The sequence below is a fragment of the Coregonus lavaretus genome (assembly GCF_964263955.1).
Source record: "Coregonus lavaretus genome assembly, chromosome: 9".
Taxonomy (NCBI): domain Eukaryota; kingdom Metazoa; phylum Chordata; class Actinopteri; order Salmoniformes; family Salmonidae; genus Coregonus; species Coregonus lavaretus.
Window position 1 is genome coordinate 56,464,874 of NC_139996.1, and position 18,704 is coordinate 56,483,577.

Consider the following 18,704-nt stretch of genomic DNA (forward strand, 5'->3'; position numbering starts at 1 on the left):
CTATTATACTGCAGGGCCTATGATATAAATGCAGTGTACACCTGCGTTCCAACTGACTCTGATAGTTGAACTTGAGGTGAGGAATAATGTTTTAGGCCTACCAGAGTTACTCCTATAATTTAACAATATATGATTATTTTTATTAAAAATATATATATATTCTGATCGAAAATGTACAGATTAGGTCTCCCGAGTGGCGAGAGCGGTCTAAGGTACTGCATCGTAGTGCTTGAGGTGTCACTACAGCCCCAGGTTCGATCCCCAGGCTGTATCACAGCCGGCCATGACCGGGAGCCCCATGAGGCGGTGCACAATTTGGCCCAGCGTCGTCTGGGTTAGGGGAGGGTTTGGCCGGCCGGGATTTCCTTGTCCCATCGCACTCTAGCGACTCATTGTGGCGGGCCAGGTGCCTGCAAGCTGACTTTGGTCGCCAGCTGGACACTTTGGTGCGACTGGCTTCCAGGTTAAGCGAGCAGTGTGTCAAGAAGCAGTGCGGCTTGGCAGGGTCGTGTTTCGGAGGACGCATGGCTCTCGACCTTCGCCTCTCCCGAGTCCGTAGGGTAGTTGCAGCGATGGGACAAGACTGTAACTACCAATTGGATATCACAAAATTGGAGAGAAAAAGGGGGGTAAAAGTACAAAAAAATACATCATAATAATAATAAATAAATAAAAAATTTACAAATTAGCCTCCTCCTGTACACCTAAATGTATATTTGTATAACAGATGCAGTAGCCCATCTGACAAGGATAAAGAAACGCATGTCGTTGTCGTAGCGTACCCCCGGCATATCTCTATCTCTCTGGGGCTAGGCCTAAGCTTCTCTTCCTTTTATATATTTGTAAAAAATATTAATAGGCCTATCAAAGAGTGGATGCCTATGCCTATAGACCTGAGTGCAATGCCCTGATGCATTTAGTGCTCAAATCTCTGACAGCTGAACCGAGAGATGGACAATTATTGTTTTAGGAAAGTAAAAACCAATAAAACAATAGGCTATACCGTTTTGCATATGCTACACACCGAAACACAAGGAATATAGTATTAGTAATTTGTTATATTTGTAAGGACACGTAAATGTGGCTCATATGGCCAATAACCCTTGTTTAGTGATGGTGCTGGCTGCGAGGGTGGACGCTGTAACAGGTTATGCACCCAAAGCATATATCTGACATTTTTGTCAAAAATGAGTTATTCACATATATTGATCTTTAGATGGTTCTTCATATGTTTGTGCAGTTAGAAGTGCATTTTAAGTGACAAAAATGAAAAAATATGACGTTCTATCTGCATAAACCCATACGAGCTTGGCGCTATAAGGTTCTATCTGCAATCTAATCACAAGCCTGAACAAATACAGACAGACCAACCAGAACACATCTTTGCCATCTCCCTCTAAGTACGGTCAAGACTAGTCTGGTCAGAAATAATGGCACGCAAGCAAAAAAAACAACACTGTCAGAAATCTTAAAGTAAATAATGTGATCACCTTGTTGTTCAGTGATGACAGGTTTTTGTCTGATGATCATTTCTTAATGTATTTGATGATGGGTTCTGACTATCTTGGTAAAACTGTGTTATTCTATCATTTATGTATTCAAATAGCTAGTTTTCTTAAAAACAGAACATGTATAATTCAGAAGTGACAGATAGAATGGTTAACCCTAGACTGACATTTCAGTGCATTAAGGTTCTATCTGCGATTCCACCCGCCTAAAAAAAACATTTACAAATGTCTCAGGATTTTGATACTCTGCACTTTGGGTACCTTTAAGGTGAGGACCTTAATGGGTTATGAAATAAGAATTCACTACAAACTGTTGAGATCTGGGATGTGAATAGTTTGATGATCAATATCTCAGAACTACAGTATGCTTTGCGCTGATAGACCCTTATAGTCCTAAGGTCACGAAATGTCTGATGAATAAAAATCTTCAAATTAAAAGCACTTGTCTGGTGCCAAATTTTCCTAACAGAAACCATGGTGTGCCTGTATGTGTGTGTGTGTGTGTTCGCAGGGAATAAAGGATGTCTAATTGCCCTGTCATGCATACACACACGTCTGATTATGCTGTGGGACTGGTTGCGAGACAGACGCATCACTGGACACACACACATCGTCTCTCTCCCTCTCACACACACGCAGTCACACATCCATGGGCACACATGCGCATGCACACACACACACACACATAAACACACACAGAGAGACACAGGACAGGCTCTCAGGAAGTTCTGCTTGTTTCAGACAGACAAGAGGAAGTCTCCCATCTAAAAGATTAATGGGCGTGCTTCAATTATGTATCCACTTTAAAATTGTCCTGTTTAGACAATGTCAATTATTCATCCCTTCGTTGGTTCCCAGTTTGATGGTTCCCTGTGCTGCCTGTGATTGAGGGAGTGATAAACAAGCGTCTACACCCCTGTTGACTTACAATATACTATCCCCCATAGTATCAATCAATGTCAATCTACTATCCCCCATAGTATCAATCAATGTCAATCTACTATCCCCCATCGGTCAGCTTGTCGTTCTATGCAATAAATAAATAGCCTATTCCAAACAGACTCTGGGACAGTTGTGGGATGACAGATCCCAAATTCATACAACCCGTAGGGACAGGCTACATAAAATAAAAAATAAGCAATGAGGCTGATGCACCAGATGATAACATTAAAGCATAACATTTTGATAAACTATTATTTCTTCACATTATAAGCGCAGCAATGCACACAAGGCAGTAGACTATGCACGATAGTTCGTTCCATAATACAACTAGGCACTGCACATGCGACATAAATTAAAACATCCGTTAGAAATTTAGAAAGTGGGGAGATCTAAAGATGAAACAACTAGCATGGGTTGCTAATATGACTAGGATTGTGCCTTTGGCTACTGGACTGTGAAATAAAGTTGATTTGAAAACCAATAGCACAATGGCATATGGAAGTATTTATAAAATAATTGCCTCCACGTTTCTATGGTGGGATTTTGGCTAGGCATACTGCTTCTAGCTCATTGCAAAGTGGTGTGTGAAGCGCTCCAGTCCGCCTAACGTTTCCTATGCACTTGAATGGCGAATGGGAAGCAGTCATCAATAACAGTTGAGAAAAAAAAAGTTGCTCTTTTTAAATCGTGGCCATCAAAACGGTTTTAACACGTGATTGCATATAGAATTGTTGCGCAATGACAGGGCTTATAAAAGCATGTTTCACTCCAGCAGCACACAGGAGCAGAAAGCGCTGGGCCAGTTAGTCCAGACACTCACTCACTCACTCACTCACTCGACAGGACAGACAGAGAAGCAGGGCTAGTCTGTGTGTGGGAGGAGAAGGAGGGCATCGCGTCTATGTAGAAGCACCAAGTGTGTGTGTGGGGACGGGGGGAATAGACACACTGAAAACAGGGCAGGGACATAAGGTACTGAGCCACAATAAGGTGAGGGGGGTTTGAGTGCTCTCCCCTTCAAATACTACCTGCCTTGGGGCCCTCCGGGGAAATAAAAGCCCTCACCCTCCTCACAGTACCTCGACCTCCAGAAGACTAGCCTCTACAAAAGAGGGCTTAGAGGGGAAAAATCAACACCCCCCCCCCCCCCCCCCCCCCCCCCCCAACCCAACCCAATAACAGTGTGTGCGAGCGAGAAAATGTGTCCGCCTTAACTCACCAGCTGAACGTAGGCCACTTTATAATCCGGTCTCTTCACTTTCTGGTTGAGGTGGTTTCTCTTCTTATTCGTACCTGTGAGATAGAGATAGAGATAGAGAGAGAGATAGAGAGATAGAGAGAGAGAGAGAGAGAGAGAGAGAGTATATTTGACCTCTCAGCTTCCCTATCAAATCTAAAAATCTCTAACAGAAAACCAAAGAAAAGTAATAACAGTGATAAATGGTTTGATGAAGAATGCAAAAACCTAAGAAAGAAATTGAGAAACCTATCCAACCAAAAACATAGAGGCCCAGAAAACCTGAGCCTACGCCTTCACTATGGTGAATACCTAAAACAATACAGAAATACACTATGGAAAAAGAAGGAACAGCATGTCAGAAATCAGCTCAATGTAATTGAAGAATCCATAGACTCTAACCACTTCTGGGAAAATTGGAAAACACTAAACAAACAACAACACGAAGAGCTATTTATCCAAAACGGAGATGTATGGGTAAACCACTTCTCCAATCTTTTTGGCCCTATAACAGAGAACAAACAGCAAAAAAATATACATGATCAAATGCAAATCTTAGAATCAACTATTAAAGACTACCAGAACCCACTGGATTCTCCAATTACATTGAATGAACTACAGGACAAAATACAAACCCTCCAACCCAAAAAGTCCTGTGGTGTTGATGGTATCCTCAATGAAATGATAAAATATACAGACCACACATTTCAATTAGCTATACCGTATTGGTCCGAATATAAGACGACCCTGATTATAAGACGACCCCCCGTTTTTCAACACAAACATTTAGAAAAACAGATTTGCAGACTAGATTTGCCGAACAAAGAACTTCATTTTATTTTAAAATAACAATATTAAAAACACAGTGAATTAAACACAAAGGCAAACTATGTACAGTATGATTCAAAATTAATATCAAGCAATAATAAAGCAACATTTTTAAATAACAGAGAAAATACAGGCCACACATTTAACTAAACTTAACAAAAATTCGCCAAACTTCTCCTCCGATGTCTCTCTATCCCTCACACACGTCCTCTGCCCCGCTGTGTTCGCTCTCGCTGTCATCGCTCCCCAGCTGCTCCGCTTCCACCGGCTCCTCCCAAAGCACGTCGTCCTCGCTGCCGTCCAATGCATTTGAGATGCAACATTTTTTAAAGCCATCGATGATGCTCTGTGAGGGAATAGCATCCCATGCATGCAGGATCCATTCACACAGTAGACGGACTGACGGCTTCTGTATTTTCCCGGTCGGTGTGAGTGCGTGGTTGCCAGACAGGAGCCACTCTGTGTATTTTTTTCGCAGGTTATCCTTGAAAGGCTTGTTCACAACTACGTCCAACACCTGTAGCTGGCTTGTCATTCCCCCTGGTATGATCACAAGATCCCCGTTCATTGCTCGCACCTGACTTTTCACGGGCTCAGTCAGATGTCCGCGGAACGCATCCAGAACGAGCATGTTCCTCCTCTTCCTCAGTCCCCCGTAGCGTGCGCCCCACACAACCTTTAGCCAGTCCACTACAAGCCCCGACTCCATCCAGCCCTTCTCCTGGGCGCGCACAATAATGCCAGCTGGCATTGGGTCCTTTGGCACAGTCTTACGCTTAAGAATGACATACGGGGGGAGTTTGCTGCCACCAGCGAGACATGTCAACATGACAGTGACGCGGCTCTTCTCGTTGCCCGTTGATTTCACCAACACAGACTTTTCTCCCTTTCTATTGACAGTCACCGATGTTGGCATGTCGAAATAAACGGGTGTCTGATCAGCATTGCCGATCTGATCCAGCGGGTAGGAGTGCTTCTTCCTCAGGTTGATAACAAAGCGCTGAAACGAAAGCAGCTTCTCTCCGAAGTCTGACGGCAGGCGTTGGGCCAAACTCGTTCTCCGTCTAAGTGACAGTCCATTACGCCGCATCATCCTACGACACCAGCCGAGGCTGGCTTTAAATCCAGTGATGTTGAGCTCTCTGGCGATTTCCAGGGCCTTAACCTGGATGACAGCTCTGGTAATGGGCATTCCCTCACTTCTTTTTTCCCTGACATATTCAAAAACCCTCCGGTCAACCTCAATGAAACGACCACTTTGAGGACCACGGAAGGATTTTCGCTGACTGTTAGCATCTTTTAGACGTTGTTTTTCTGCTCGCCATCTTCTTACATTACACTCAGTGACCCCGAATGTCTTGGCAGCTTGGCAGTTGTTAGATGACTCTGCCTTATTGACAACCATTATTTTGAAATTGGCATCATAGCTCCTCCGCTGTTGTTTATTGACCTGGCCCACTTTTGAGCCACTTGTCTCTAAATGGTCAGCCTGTCTTTCCATCTTTAAACACCGGTAACGGGCTGGTTGTTAAGGACGCCTCTTCCCTCCGTCCGGAACGAATTTTTGGCGCCATCTGTGCCCGCGAATGTGTATTGACATTTAAAGGGAGCGCCGAAGAAGAGAAACTGCGCTCTGAATACTAGACCCCGAATATAAGACGACCCGACTTTTTTGGACCTATTTCGAGGGGAAAAAAGGCCGTCTTATATTCGGACCAATACGGTACTTAAACTCTAACATCATCCTTAGCTCTGGCATCTTCCCCAATATTTGGAACCAAGGACTGATCACCCCAATCCACAAAAGTGGAGACAAATTTGACCCCAATAACTACCGTGGGATATGCGTCAACAGCAACCTTGGGAAAATCCTTTGCATTATCATTAACAGTGAAAACAATGTACTGAGCAAATGTCAAATTGACTTTTTACCAAATTACCGTACGACAGACCACGTATTCACCCTGCACACCCTAATTGACAAACAAACAAACCAAAACAAAAGGCAAAGTCTTCTCATGCTTTGTTGATTTCAAAAAAGCTTTTGACTCAATTTGGCATGAGGGTCTGCTATACAAATTGATGGAAAGTGGGGTTGGGGGAAAAACATACGACATTATAAAATCCATGTACACAAACAACAAGTGTGCGGTTAAAATTGGCAAAAAACACACACATTTCTTTCCACAGGGCCGTGGGGTGAGACAGGGATGCAGTTTAAGCCCCACCCTCTTCAACATATATATCAACGAATTGGCGAAGGCACTAGAACAGTCTGCAGCACCCGGCCTCACCCTACTAGAATCTGAAGTCAAATGTCTTCTGTTTGCTGATGATCTGGTGCTTCTGTCACCAACCAAGGAGGGCCTACAGCAGCACCTAGATCTTCTGCACAGATTCTGTCAGACCTGGGCCCTGACAGTAAATCTCAGTAAGACAAAAATAATGGTGTTCCAAAAAAGGTCCAGTTGCCAGGACCACAAATACAAATTCCATCTAGACACCGTTGCCCTAGAGCACACAAAAAACTATACATACCTCGGCCTAAACATCAGCGCCACAGGTAACTTCCACAAAGCTGTGAACGATCTGAGAGACAAGGCAAGAAGGGCCTTCTATGCCATCAAAAGGAACATAAAATTTGACATACCAATTAGGATCTGGCTAAAAAATACTTGAATCAGTTATAGAACCCATTGCCCTTTATGGTTCTGAGGTCTGGGGTCCGCTCACCAACCAAGAATTCACAAAATGGGACAAACACCAAATTGAGACTCTGCATGCAGAATTCTGCAAAAACATCGTAAACGTAAAACGTAAAACACCAACTAATGCATGCAGAGCAGAATTAGGCCAATACCCGCTAATTATCAAAATCCAGAAAAGAGCCGTTAAATTCTATAACCACTTAAAAGGAAGCGATTCCCAAACCTTCCATAACAAAGCCATCACCTACAGAGAGATGAACTTGGAGAAGAGTCCCCTAAGTAAGCTTGTCCTGGGGCTCTGTTCTCAAACACAAACAGACCCCACACAGCCCCAGGACAACAACAACAACACAATTAGACCCAACCAAATCATGAGAAACAAAGAGAATTACTTGACACATTGGAAAGAACAAACAAAAAAACAGAGCAAACTAGAATGCTATTTGGCCCTAAACAGTGAGTCCACAGTGGCAGAATACCTGACCACTGTGACTGACCCAAACTTCAGGAAAGCTTTGACTATGTACAGACTCAGTGAGCATAGCCTTGCTATTGAGAAAGGCCACCGTAGGCAGACCTGGCTCTCAAGAGAAGACAGGCTATGTGCACACTGCCCACAAAATGAGGTGGAAACTGAGCTGCACTTCCTAACCTCCTGCCAAATGTATGACCATATTAGAGACACATATTTCCCTCAGATTACAGCGATCCACAAAGAATTCGAAAACAAACCCAATTTTGATAAACTCCCTTATCTACTGGGTGAAAAACCACAGCTGCAAGATTTGTGACCTGTTGCCACAAGAAAACGGCAACCAGTGAAGAACAAACACCATTGTAAATACAACCCATATTTATGTTTATTTATTTTCCCATTTGTACTTTAACTATTTGCACATTGTTACAACACTGTATATATACATAATATGACATTTGAAATGTCTTTATTCTTTTGAAACTTCTGAGTGTAATGTTTACTGTTAATATTTGTTTATTTCACTTTTGGTTACTATCTACTTCACTTGCTTTGGCAATGTTAACACACGTTTCCCATGCCAATAAAGCCCTTAAATTTAAATTGAATTGAATTGAGGGAGAGAGAGAGAGACACACAGAGAGAGAGAGAGAGAGAGAGAGACAGAAAGACAGCAAGAGAATGCTGTGGTTGGTAAAAAGTATCGACAGAATCGAAGATATAGCTCACTACTTAAGCCAAATGTTGTCTTTTGTAACGGCAAAACATGCCAACGATTAGAGGTTTGACTAAAGTAGAAAGGTGGGAGGTAGAAGGTAGGTGTTGTTGTAAAATAGAGCAGATCCTGGTCCTGTTGACTTAGGAATGCAGGTTAACCTCTTATTTCCCCAGCTGGTGGTAATGACATCATACCTCTCAGAGAGAGAAAAACAACCACAACCAAAAGAGAGGGACTGTAGCTGTAGATTAGAGTAAGCTTAATGTATTATGGAAGGATGTTGCATCTTGCTGTTGATGACGCAATGTGTCAATGTTTAAACTGTAGGCCTTTCTGTCCTTATCAAATAAACTATTAGCAGAACTATTGAATAGTACTTAGTATTTCATTAGGATCTCTATTAAGTGGCTACTTTTCCTGGGGTCCAAACAGGAAACAAAACACATCAAATAAATACATAATAACACTATATATAAAAATGTCTGTCTCTTTGCAGTCCCCATCTTGCCGTAAGGTGTTCTTTTATATATACAGTTGAAGTCGGAAGTTTACATACACCTTAGTCAAATACATTTAAACTCAGTTTTTCACAATTCCTGACATTTAAATCCTAGTAAGAATTCCCTGTCTTAGGTCAGTTAGGATCCCCACTTAATTTTAAGAATGTGAAATGTCAAAATAATTGTAGAGAGAATTATTTATTTCAGCTTTTATTTCTTTCATCAAATTCCCAGTGGGTCAGAAGTTTACATACACTCAATTAGTATTTGGTAGCATTGCCTTTAAATTGTTTAACTTGGGTCAAACGTTTTGGGTAGCCTTCCACAAGCTTCCCACAATAAGTTGGGTGAATATTGGCCCATTCCTAAAGACAGAGCTGGTGTAACTGAGTCAGGTTTGTAGGCCTCCTTGCTCGCACACGCTTTTTCAGTTCTGCCCGAACATTTTCTATAGGATTGAGGTCAAGGCTTTGTGATGGCCACTCCAATTCCTTGACTTTGTTGTCCTTAAGCCATTTTGCCACAACTTTGGAAGTATGCTTGGGGTCATTGTCCATTTGGAAGACCCATTTACGACCAAGCTTTAACTTCCTGACTGATGTCTTGAGATGTTGCTTCAATATATCCACATAATTTTCCTTCCTCGTGATGCCATCTATTTTGTGAAGTGCACCAGTCCCTCCTGCAGCAAAGCACCCCCACAGCATGATGCTGCCACCCCCATGCTTCACGGTTGGGATGATGTTCTTCGGCTTGCCAGCATCCCCCTTTTTCCTCCTAACATAACGATGGTCATTATCGCCAAATAGTTATATTTTTGTTTCATCAGACCAGAGGACATTTCTCCAAAAAGCACAATCTTTGTCCCCATGTGCAGTTGCAAACCGTAGTCTGGCTTTTTTATGGCGGTTTTGGAGCAGTGGCTTCTTCCTTGCTGAGCGGCCTTTCAGGTTATGTCGATATAGGGCTCGTTTTACTGTGGATATAGATACTTTTGTACCTGTTTCCTCCAGCATCTTCACAAGGTCCTTTGCTGTTGTTCTGGGATTTATTTGCACTTTTCGCACACCAAAGTACATTCAACTATAGGAGACAGAACGTGTCTCCTTCTGAGCGGTATGACGGCTGCGTGGTCCCATGGTGTTTATACTTGTACTACTATTGTTTATACAGATGAACGTGGTACCTTCAAGCGTTTGGAAATTGCTCCCAAGGCTGAACCAGACTTGTGGAGGTCTACAAAAAAAGATTATTGGCTGATTTCTTTTCATTTTCCCATGATGTCAAGCAAAGAGGCATTGAGTTTGAAGGTAGGCTTTGAAATACATCCACAAGTACACCTCCAATTGACTCAAATGATGTCATGTGTATGTAAACTTCTGACCCACTGGAATTGTGATACAGTGAATTATAAGTGAAATAATCTGTCTGTAAACAATTGTTGGAAAAATTACTTGTGTCATGCACAAAGTAGATGTCCTAACCGACTTGCCAAAACTATAGTTTGTTAACAAGAAATGAAAAACAAGTTTTAATGACTCCAACCTAAGTGTATGTAAACTTCCGACTTCACTGTATATATATTTGTATCTGTTTTAATTGCTAGCTTGAGTTACCTGAGGTGACAGAGTTTATGGCTCTATTTAATACTGTGCGTTTCCCAGCCTCTGTTCTGGACCTGGGGACTTTGAAGAGACCTCTGGCTGCATGTCCGGTGTGGTACCGATGAGGGTCCGAACTGTGTGCCAACTGCTTGAACAGACAGTTCGGTACCTTTAAACCATCAACACCTTGCACAAAGACCAATAGTGATGCAGTCAATCTCTCCTCAACTTTGACCCAGGGGAGATTGACATGCATACCACTGACATTTGCCCTCCATGTACATCTAAGCACAATACGTGCTGCTCTGTTCTGTGCCAACTGCAAATGTCCTTTGACGCACATGACCACACATCTGGGCAGTAGTCCAGGAGCGACAAAACTAGGGCCTGTAGGACCTGCCTGGTTGATTTAGATGTCAAGAAATCAGAGCAATGCCTTATCATGGACAGACCTCTTCCCATTTTAGCAACCATTGAATCTATGTTTTGACCATGACAGCTTGCTATCTAGGGTTACATCTAGCAGTTAAGTCTACACTTGCTCAATCGCTACATTATTCAGTAATAGATCTAGATGAGGTTTAGGGTTGAGTTAGTGATTTGTCTCAAAAACAATGCTTTTAGTTTGAGATATTTAGCACCAGCCTATTGCTATTTACCATTATAAAACTGACTGGAGTGCTAAGTTACGGGTGTTAGAGTAAGTGTACCGGTTTAGCCCAGTTGAGTTGAGACACTTTTAACATATACTGCCCTAATTTCTGTAAGCAACATGGAGATAAATGTAAGATTAATCTCTCATGTGAAATTTTATGACATACTTAAAAATATATATATATATAAGATATACAAATATTTGATCAAATGTGTAAAGTCGGGACTGGGCTTCATGGATACCGAATGTACCATTTAAGCCCATGGGTGTTCTAAATAAGCCCACCTCTTAAATCATCTATTTTAATTCATTTCCAAACGTTCAAAACGAACAAACAGACATTTCTGAAGTAAAATTACAGTCCCTATATTAAAGTTATTAATATAAACTCATTACTATTCATCATGAAAGTAGCACTCATAACAAGGGGGGTCCAATCATATCCACAGAGATCAATGTGGACTTAGGCTTTTGTTCTTGCCAACCAGTACACACCTGATTCAACTATAGACTTCAATCAAGACATGATTAGATGAATCAGGTGTGTTATTGCTTGGTTATAAAAAAATAAAATAACTGTCACCAACACTGGCCCTACGTGGATAAGAAGCCATGCACAAAGACCATAAAACACAAAACTTTCAATGAATTATCTGAAGCTGATTCACATTTGCTGTACTGCTATTTTTGTTAATTAGTTCAACAATGCCCCCACCCAAAAAGTGCATGAGTAGTTACCCAATAGTCATCTTCTTGTCCTTCATTTGTTTGCATTTTTGTCCCCTACTTTACATTTGACATTTTAGTCATTTAGCAGACGCTCTTATCCAGAGCGATTTACAGGAGCAAGTAGGGTTAAGTGCCTTGCTCAAGGGCACATTGACAGATTTTCCACCTAGTCGGCTTGGGGATTAGAACCAGCGACCTTTCGGTTACTGGCACAACGCTCTTAACCACTAAGCTACCTGCCGCTTGTAGGTCTTCTATCCCAGATATCCCTCAACCCTGATCTTATTCTTCTCTCTCTGCATCAACGACTACCTGTCCACTCCAAACGTCTTGGAGAGAGTATGGAGGTTTCTAATGGTTGCTACATTTTTCTAATCTGGGTAAAGGCACCATGGCTAGATGCATAATATGCACAACTGTCGTTTTTGTGTGTTTTGATCAAATTAAATATGAACAAAAAAACGATTTATGCTCATGTTCATTGAATATTAGGAATATCAAAACACTATCCCCATGTGTTTCAATGCAAACCAGGCTTAATAGGAGCATACTGGGCTTAATTGGAACAACCGTGATTTAGGGTGAAAAAGACAGAATAGCAAAGTCTAATCATAAAATATTTGGAGACCAATGGTTTGGGGTATAAATATACACTACATACAATATTATGCAAAGTTAGTAATGATCAAATTGAACTATATTTATTTATAGCCATTTACATTCTATATGGAGGGGGTGCTTTTTGTGCTACTGTACCCTTTAAGCCCACTGGAGATAAATGTAAAAAAAAAAAAAAAAAAGATATGTATATCACTAACTTAATAATAAAACATCTGATTGGTTTAAAAAAAATACAATTTTTTTATCAAAATATTGAAGTGGGCTTAATGGGTACGTGGGTTTAATAGGTACACTTAACCAATTTATTTTACTGTCGTAAGTGAGTAATTGAGTCGTCAAATTACATAGACACACAGGCTTTATTCAAGTGGAAGGTCATTAGTAAAATCAGAAAACAATAACGGCCCAAGCAGGCTCCCCTGCGGTACACCACACATTTACATTAGAGAGGCTTCCATTAGATAGGTAACTCTCAATCCATGATAAGGCAGAGGATGTAAATCCATAACACCTACATTTTTTCATCAATATGTTATGATCAATGATATCAAAAGCGGCACTGAAATCTAACAAAACAGCTCCCCCAAAATTCTTATCAATCAAAGCTGACCAAAGCAAATCACCATGTTCTCTCAAACACAAAATAACAACTAAACAAACCAACAACCCATGTGTGTTTTCGCACCATTAGAACTCCTGTTTGAACATTAGCCGGGTCGTCGAGTCAACAGGCAAGAGATAACTCCGTTAACATGGGAACAATTTCTGACATGAAAAACGAGGGAAACATTCCGCTGTAATGAGTCATTTGTGAGTGTGTGTTTAATGATCACCAGCCAGGCAGCCCACAGCTCAGGGAAAGCCCTTACCAGGGTCGTAAAATGCCCCAATCACACCCCCTACCTATGTGGAGGCCCCCTGTGTGGGTGTGAGAGACGGGTGAGAGTGTCTAAGTGTAGGGGGGAACCCTCGCCCCCAACTCAGAGTCAGGTGAATAGGTAGGCTAAGCCACCATGATGGTGTTTGTCATATTCCCCACCCCAAGTTGCACTCCCACATTCACCCCATCCTACCACACACAAACGCACGCACGCGCATATGCACACACACACACACACAAACCATTTTTTTCAAGGGGGATTGCGGTTTGGCAGCCGGCTACCACGTTACAAATCCCAGAGCCGGAGGGGTAGCCATGGCAACGCCTTCCAAAATACCCAAGCCCGCCTGCCGCCCAGGGAGAGAGAGAAGAAAGGGGTCGTTTGCGTCCGTCTCTCTCTCGTTCCCCTCTTTAGGCTGCCAATGGCATGGAACCCCTGACGCAGGCAGGGATACCTTCTCTGACGCACCTCGGGATCGCCTGGGCCCCACTTGCCAGCTCAGTTATTTTTTCTCTCCTTCTTTCGCTCTCCTCTTTCTTTTTCCCCCCTTGCCTTTAACGCAGCTCTCGTAAAGAGAGTTCTAATGGGTTCTTTTCCATATTACGTAGGCTTGGCGTCTCGCTGTCTCCCTCTGCCGCTCTCTCTCTCTGGGGTTCTCTCTCTCTCCGTCTTTCTTTGCCCCAAAGAGAGAGGGGGCTCCTCTGGGCCCTCCAAGCCCAGCAGCACGCCTTCCTTCTCTGGCCCTCCCTGCATCACCACAATCCCTCCGGTCTCCAGGCCTCTCTCTCCTCCTCTCACTTTTTCTCTCTCCCTCCCTCCTTTCTTCCAGGAACTAGCAAATTCGTAGCCTCATAAAAGAGCCTCTAAACAGCCCATGCTAACCCAAAATGTTTCCTCCCCCATGGAATGCCAAGAGGATCCTTTAGTCAATCATATAACCCCTCTTTGTGGCTTTCTGATCATCTACATTTTAAAAGGAGAGAATGGGAGAGAGCGATGGATGGAGGGAGGGGTAAGGTTGTGTAACCCTGCTTGGCCCACTTTTAGGCCCTTGAGCAGTGTGTGTGGAGGAAGAGTGCAGGGGCACCTTGGGACAGCTGTAGGCCGGAGTGATGCAGCAGCAGATTCTGTGATAAGCAGCTGTGGTGGAGAGTCCAGCCAGGCACGCTAACCGCAATCGCTGCTAACTGCTAAACAACTCGCCCCTACCTGCTTATCAATGGATACTCGATAGCTAAACATGCTCGATAGCTAAACATGCTAACCATTGCTAACGACCTCAAAAACACCTTTCTCACTGATTATCAATGGATAAAAAGATTACCTAGGCGGGCTAAATGCCTTTTATGCTTGCCTCGAGGCGAGCATTAAAGGCAGTTAGCCCGTCTGGTAGGCTCGCGTCACTGGGCAGCTCGAGGCTGTGTTTCCCTTTGTTCCCCTAAGCCGTGAGGGAAATGTTTTTTAGTGGTTAGCTGTCTAGGTAATATTTTTATCTGTTGATAATCAGTGAGAAAAGTGTTTTTGAGGTCGTTAGCAATGGTTAGCATGTTTAGCTATCGAGCATGTTTAGCTATCGAGTATCCATTGATAAGCAGGTAGGGGCGAGTTGTTTAGCAGTTAGCGGCGATTGCGGTTAGCGTGCTTGGCTGGACTCTCCACCACAGCTGCTTATCGCAGAATCTGCGCTACAGAGGGTAGTGCATACAGCCCAGTACATCCAGGACCTATATACTAGGCTGTGTCAGAGGGAGGCCCAAAAAATTGTCAAAGACTCCAGTCACCCAAGTCATAGACTCTACCGGAACACCAAGTCTAGTTCCAAAAGGCTCCTTAATAGCTTCCACCCCCAAGCCATAAGACTGCTGAACAATTAATAAAATGGCCACCCGGACTATTTGCATTGACGACCCCCCCCCATTTTTGTCTTTTAACTTTTTTTCATGTATTTAGTACATATTTTCTTAACTCTATTTTCTTAAAACTGCATTGTTGGTTAAAGGCTTGTAAGTAAGCATTTCATGTTGTATTCGGCGCATGTTACAAATAAATACAATTTGATTTGATTATCAATGGACACTGGTGTTACCTCAATAGGTAAACATGCTAACAACCTAAAACCCGCTCTTCTTAACAGATAAAAATAATAACCTTGATAGCTAACCGCTAAGAACACTCCTCTCACTGTTTATCAATTAATCAATTGGGTTAGCTAAACTTGCTAACCACTGCTAATCACTGCAAAACATACCATTTTACAATTTGATAAATGTTATTATCCCCAAGGTGAGAATGGTCTTGGATTGTGCCGAAAAAAGTATTTTGTCACTTTCTTTAAAAAATAAAAATCTTAGGTGAGAGAGCTTCTTTTTGTGTTATCCAATGATGTGATGTGTGGTTTAAACTAGGGGTTTTAATGGTCATAGAAAATGTACCAAAGAAAATCAACCAACCAATCATTGAAATACGTATTTTCCCTTGATCAACATATGGTATGTTTAATGGTACTCACAGTATTGTATCCTGGTGCGGACAGCTCCCACTGGAACGTTGTAAAGCTTATCCAGGTAGTTCCTCACATCACATTTGGTCATTCTGTCCACAGGTCATGAAGAGCAAGAGAGAGGAGACAGAGAGCGAGAGGGAGAGAGGAAAAGAGAGAAGAGGGGGAGAGAAAAAGACAACAGTGTTAGCCTATGGAAGATAATGTCCAGGTGAAGTGGCCTATTTCTACATCAGTTTTACAACAAGGAGATTGATATTGACACCAGAGACATGGTCCACAGATGTAGGACAGACTTATTTTCTGACATATGGCTTAGACCTACACAAAGCAAACTCAATGTAGACCTGGATATTGTTCATTAGGGCACATTAAGGAAAACAAACTCTCTCCATTTGGGAGCGTTTTCTTCCATTTTGTTCCTACTGAACACGACCCTGCACTCATAAGGTACTTCTGGCCCCACTCATTTACATTACAATGCTAACAGCCTAACGCTAATATGATAGAAACCCAGGTGTTCTATGACCTTACGTGGCAAAGGCTATTTGAATACACTACACTAACCCACCATTTCCCCAGTACAGGTCCAAACAACGTGGAAACACAATGGTCCTTTGGGGAGTGCAGTGCAGTCAGTGTTCTCAAAGAGCCCAGCTTTATCCCCAAATCAACATGGATCTCTTTCAGTGAGGGGAAGACATAGGGACTGAAACCTCCTCAGGCTAGAATAGCAGAGCAGTCCGAGCCAAGGGACAAAGGACATTCAGAAAAAAAAAGTGTGAACAAACACATTTAGGATCATTTATTTATGGGGACCCAGACCAGTCTCCTTAGAGACGCAACACCTCCAGGCCCTGTTTCCATTCCTCCTTCCCCTAATCCCTCCATCCTATAATGTGTGTGCCAGAGGTTAGTGAAGCAGAGCAGAGTGGCATTAGGAGAGGAGAGAGAAAGAGTGGAGAGGTAGAGAAAGAGGGGTTAGAGAGTGGGAGAGAGAGGGCACTTGAGAAGAAGAGGGAGAGAAAGAGTGCGATTGTGTGAGTCGGAGGATTTCCTAGAAAGCGTAGGGAGAGAGAAAGTGTGTGAGTGGAGGGGGGGAGGAATAGAGTCCTCTCAGGGTCATTAGAGCGCGAACACTGATCCTGATTAAAGAGAGGAATATTCTCTTAATCCCTGCTGTCACACACTCCAATTATCCTCCTGCCACACACGCACACACTCACCCACTCAGACCGGCAAGGAATTTCACTCAAGCAACGGCGCCCCCTCTGATAGCCTAGATAAAACAACAAACTCATAAAAGTGCAACGATAAAGGTAAGACGATAGGAAGAGTCGTTAACACTCCACAAACCAAATTACCAAAAGGGTGCAGTGACCCAGAGCTCAAGCCTACTGCTCAAGTAATGCAGTCCTCACGACAACATCACCAGAGTAAAAATACACCGTTTACTCTAGAAGCAGAAAGAGCCGTAACCTTTTCACACCATTATTCACCACTCCCATGAAAAAATGAATACCTGTCTTAAGGCAGCTGTTAAGGCTGAATGCATCATCACCTCAGATACTGATATATTTATACACAAACACACGGCTCTGCGCATTCCCCCGCAGTAACACTAGCCCACGGATGACGGAAACTTTCCACCCATGCAAAATATAGAAGGGCATCAGATAACGTCGGAAAATGGTTTCCAATTTGGGCCGGCGTTTGTCGAGCAGGTTTAAGACGTCAGAGACATGCCAAGGTTTTTTCTGGATCAAAAACGGGCTGTGGTAAAAGGGGCATGGCAATGGCCACGGTCCCTCATCTTGGTGGTGTAGAGACATTTTAGCATTTTTAAGCCCATTTACTGCAATTCTACACATTTCTCCATGCAGCTGAGAAATCTTTGCAGTTTTAAAGCTAATTTCCTGCAATTCTAGGCATTTATGTCCTGGCTCATACTGTGTTCTTTTAGTCAAACCTAATAACGAAATCAATACTTTTACGCTGTTTGGACTTAGGCAGCCCAATAAAACGCTTAGGCCACCTGCCCAAGGATTTTAATGGCCAAAAGAATCCCTGCGTTAGGCCTTGGGGGGATTAATAAAGTTGTATTGTTTCGTATTGTTTTGGCCATAAATATGATATTAAAGTAGAGTCAAAGGGAAACAGAGGCGAGTGTAATCAATGCAGCTTCCTGTGAGAGAACAGAAGGGAACATTGTGAACTTTGGGTCTTTGTCTCATGGTCTTTGTTTCCTACTAGGGTTACATATTTTGGTGGATAGGTAACAGTCCGGCTATATCAATTAGGGCAGTGGTTGCAAACCTTTCTCGGTTACTGCTGTACCAACTGAATTTTCCTCTGCCCGGCGTACCAATAAAGTACCCCCTGATGTGCATTTTACCAGAAGGCCTTTGGTCTCATGAGTCTTCAAGTACCCCCTGTGGATAAGCCTAGTACCCCAGGTTGGGAACCATTGAGTTAGGGGATTCGTTTTAGATGGGGGGTAGGGTTGCAAAACTCCTGGTAATTTCCCAAAGTTACCAAACTTTTCAGAAATGTTCAGAGATTTTAGTATGGAGATTTGCGAATGTGAGATGGAGATTGTCTACCGTAACTGCGTCGAGAGGTCGCGTGTAGCCTACACATGAAATTCAGCAATTACATTTATAGAAGCCATGCAAGTAAGTTATGTTTTCTATTGGGGACTTTATGTTAAGTAAATATGGTAAGCTGCCAGCATTGATGACTTGTCTAATTTATGAATAAAGACAGAGAGTTGATATGTCCATTTCATACAGCTATTA

The 18,704-nt window shown here is 42.7% G+C and overlaps 1 protein-coding gene across 1 annotated transcript in view; it reads right to left on the reverse strand.

Moving 5' to 3' along the window:
• The window catches only part of mrpl23 (mitochondrial ribosomal protein L23), a 131,676-nt gene that overhangs the window by 66,506 nt on the left and 46,466 nt on the right, over positions 1-18,704 (reverse strand). Inside the window, exons 3-4 of the mRNA XM_084168813.1 lie at positions 15,916-15,998; positions 3,670-3,743 (exon numbers count right to left, since the gene is read on the reverse strand). Coding sequence (XP_084024939.1) covers positions 3,670-3,743; positions 15,916-15,998 — 157 coding nt within the window. The remainder of the gene's footprint in view (positions 1-3,669; positions 3,744-15,915; positions 15,999-18,704) is intronic.